Raw genomic sequence first — 4,101 nt, 5'->3', positions numbered from 1 at the left:
TCACCACCAGGTAATCTTGAATTCATAGATAGGACGCTTGCAGTAATAGTGGTTTATCAGGTGTTTATCACACACCCCAATACACTGATGATCCACCGTTATCCCTCTGTCAGACAGGTCTGTCACGATACAGTGCAGAAGATCATAGACATCAGCTACAGCCTCCCAGGGGCCAAAAGATACATCTACTTCGCAGTGATGCTCAAACAGCTTTGTCTCGCTTTCACTCCTTTCAAAGCGTAAAGAATTGAAATGTGGGCATTCGTAGGGAGTGATGGGCATCTCTTCTTTGAAGACACAGACCTTCAGTTTTGCAAATCTTGCTTTTCTTTGCATAGCTCTAAGCTTTGCTATTTCGATTATCCGTTCCAAATGATCTAAAAAAAAAAAAAGTGGAAAATAATTATGAAGCACCTAGTAAAAGGCAATGCTCTGGGCAATCCTGCTTCAGCAGGGGAGTTGGACTAGATGATCTTTATGGTCCCTTCCAACTCTAAAAATTCAGTGAAATTCAGTGAAAAGAAAAAAAATGCAATTATTTAATGTGAGAAATATTACTTCAGTGCTTAACTAGTTATTCTTAACATAATACTAGCAGCAATGGGAAGCTGCATGTAGCTAGAGATATAGTAATTAAATCAATCTCGGTTATCTTGTGACTTAGCGTCTTTACTATATGCCCAAATTTACTCAATGCAGGCCCTAACAGAAGAAATGCAGAGGCAGAAAAACCTGCTCGTTTAATAATAAGCCTTGCATGTTGTGGCCTAGATCTTGCTCCCTTTTAAGACAGCATAAAAATCCACATCCTTGGATACAGCAGGAACAAATCCAATGTGGAGACATCAAAGATCTAAAGAGCACGAAAGGTACATAATAAACTTCTCAAATACAATGGCATTAGCCTGAGAGCAGACCCGAAAGCACCATGTACTCTACTCGAACCACGCTAAAAGAAACAGTCAATACTACTTTGTTTATTTACCTTTGTAATATGGCATCAGGCCCAGGAAAGCTTGTCTAACTTTTTCTCCTTTCAGAGGCTGGATATCCTCTAGATTGTCTAGCAATGGTCCTATGGAATAATACTGTGCTTCCTTGTAAACTGACCTCACTCGCTCTCTTGGTGGCAGGTCACCAGATCGTAGAAAGTTAAGTATGTCTCTAAAAAAAAGGCAAAAATACTATTAAGTAACAAGTTTCCACCAGAACTGCTGCAGTTGGGAAAGGAGAGAAAATGCTGGATATTCGTTGTTTATACTATTGAGGCAGAAATCCTTACGTTTAGACAGTAACTGAAATAACCATGAGTCATATTTCCAACATATGTTTTTAAAGGCATTTGCCACGTTCAAGTTTCCAAGTTATCATTTCGCATTTTGCTTCTGTTAATGTCAAAATTAACTCAAAAAGCCCCATCAACTTTTAAACAAAAAGTTCAAGGTGGAGTAACCACCTAAAATAGAAGAGGGGACAGTATTTAATGGGAAAGAGATTGTAGTCACTGTATTTAAAATTTAGGTCTGTGACAAAATCATCGTTTCCATTTTCCTAGAGAATCGTATGCATGGACATTTTATCCCACACAGAACCAGGATTCGAGCGTGGTCCGCTTGCAAAGGAAGTGTTCTCTTCACAGGGCCATATACACTTGTAATAATAATAATAGAGAGAGAGAAAACATTTCCTTCTAGTTCTGAAAGAGTTAAGCAGCCAGATTTTCAACAGGGAAAGAAATCACTTTATATGCATTAACCAACAAAACCATTATTGACCATATCAAATAAACCAAGCATTACTGCAATCTTCATTAGAATGTCAACAATTACAGCACGTACTAACTTGGCACTCTGTTCTAGCTGTACTTTGAATTCCGATTGATAACATCACAAATGAATTGATTTTCCGACAAAGCGCCACACACTTCCAAATTGCCAAATGTAAAGAAACAATTATTTTCCAATAAACACAATGACTTAATCTACTTCTGTCCCAGGTTATGGTATAATCCAAATATGCTTTGGAAATAATTCAATCCTCCTCTGTTGAAGGGATTACGGAAATGTCTACAAAGGAGAAACAAGAAATATAAGTTAAACTGCAAAGGGTGCTTTGGGCAAAGACCTTAACCCATGAACATTAACCCATGAACACTGCCTACCTTTGCTAGCAATCTCACACCAATTCAAACAGAATATTAGTAAGATCATGGTTAGATTAATTAAAAATAAAACAAAAGCTAAACACGTAAGAAGGAATCCTGAAGGTGAAGGAATATGACACTACCATCAAAAATAATTTTCAAAAAAATACTCTTTGAGGCTTCTGGTTTTTTACCAGTTATATTACAACCTGCTTAAACACTGAAAACATCACACTTTCAACGGTTTAAGAAACCTAGATGCATTCCTTCCACTTCCTCTTTATCATATATACTGTAATATCAATTAAAAACAGTGTTGTACAAAAGAGCTTCCCACGAAAAGCAATGCCAAATATATTATTTTTTAAAACATCAAAACAACTTGATACCTTGAAAGGAGATACTCTAGAGGAGACAATGCACACATTCAAAACATTACTTGTTTTTCTTTTCCCATTGAAAACTTAAGCCCTTAAGAATAAAACAAATAGTTTTTTAATCTCAGTATGATCCTCTCCTGAGATGTTTTGAAGGCATGGATGCTAGTCAGTCACGTTTACCTACTACACAAATATGATTTAACTAGAAGGAAAAAAAAAAGAATGTTAAAACTTACTTACTTTTCTTGAAAAATAATTTTCTTCAGTAGCAACTTTTAAAATATACGACCGAGGACACTGTACCTACCCAAAGTAGGTTCCATCTCTGTCAATGAAGTATCTGCCTTCAGCATCTGTTGGAATATAGTGTCTTCCACTGAACATAGCCGCCAACATTGTGTCCTCATAACGTCTCAGTGTTGACAGTCTTGTTGTAAAATACATGCCTCCTACGTTTAGTGGAACAACTTCTGGAAACTGCAAAAGGAATCACATCACCAGAAATGAGCCTCTAGTCCTTTGCAGACACGTTCAGGCCAAATGGGTTACAACTTCTAGAAGACACAGCAAACAGTCCTTGCCACTGGGACTTAACTTGGTCCAACAAACGTTTCTTTCTTGGCCTGTTGCCACAAGACAGTGAGGTTCAAGGGTTAAGAACCTGAATACTTTGGCTGGCTTCTGGGTACAATAAGTGAATGTTTGAATTTTATTTGGAAATCTGAAATAGCAGTAATCACTCGGCTTTATTACCAGCTATTCATTAAAAGCCTGAATGTCTCCTCTCGGCTCTTTCAGGGACAGAAAAAACCAAACCAGAACAAATCCCTCCCTCGCCCTTCCGCACTCACAAACAAACAAACAAGGTAGGAAATCTCAGTCCAACCTTGGGACTTGCACTCAGTTGCTACTCTACTGGTTCCTTTACACTACACTACACTACTCTACACTGAAAAAACCACAGTGATTCTGTGCTTACATTAGGTTTACAGCAGGCCTAAAATCTTAGTATCACACCTTAAGATGCCTCGCTACCAGAACAACACTTACTTGTATTTGTGAAGTCCAAATATGGATGGAAATTCCGAGTAATGCTGCCAAGCTACTGAAGTAAAATTCACGAGATTTAGTTTTATTCAGCCACTCAGCTACTAATGGAAACTGAACTGTATATCCATCAATACTCCAACAAAGAAATCCTGAATTCTTTGGCACCTGAGCAGTACGTGCTGCAATAACTGGACCTTATCAGATGAAGAGTACCAGAGAGCTCTTACCTGCTGAGGCAGCAGAGGTAGTGCTTGTCCTGCCTGGGTTGCAGTAGGAGTGGCTGGCTCTTGGAAATCATCCTCTGCATCCGAGCTCGACATGGCATCATCCGGGTCTCCACTCACTTTGTTCTGCCCCGTAACTACCACCATCCCTCTGGCTCTCGTAAGCAGGTCTGCTGGGTAGGCAGCCGTGGCAATGCTAAATGGGAAACAAGACCCAAATTACTGTCCCCAACAGCTGCGGAAGATCACGTGGCAGGCAAGGCACGTAACTCCCCGGCTTTACACAGATCATTTACAATGGCAT

General features: G+C 39.1%; 1 protein-coding gene across 1 annotated transcript; it reads right to left on the bottom strand.

Annotated features, from left to right (window-relative positions):
* Positions 1–4,101, bottom strand: KCTD7 (potassium channel tetramerization domain containing 7). The gene is made up of 5 exons (XM_074160945.1): positions 4,094–4,101; positions 3,801–3,993; positions 2,831–3,000; positions 986–1,164; positions 1–377 (listed from the first exon to the last, which is right to left on the bottom strand). Exons 1-5 carry the CDS (start codon positions 4,099–4,101, stop codon positions 1–3), a joined length of 927 nt encoding a protein of 308 aa, XP_074017046.1.

This window comes from Numenius arquata, chromosome 18, assembly GCF_964106895.1.
Source record: "Numenius arquata chromosome 18, bNumArq3.hap1.1, whole genome shotgun sequence".
NCBI classification, from domain to species: domain Eukaryota; kingdom Metazoa; phylum Chordata; class Aves; order Charadriiformes; family Scolopacidae; genus Numenius; species Numenius arquata.
The sequence above is the reverse complement of the archived record's forward strand: the minus strand, read 5'-3'. Positions and strand labels throughout refer to the sequence as shown.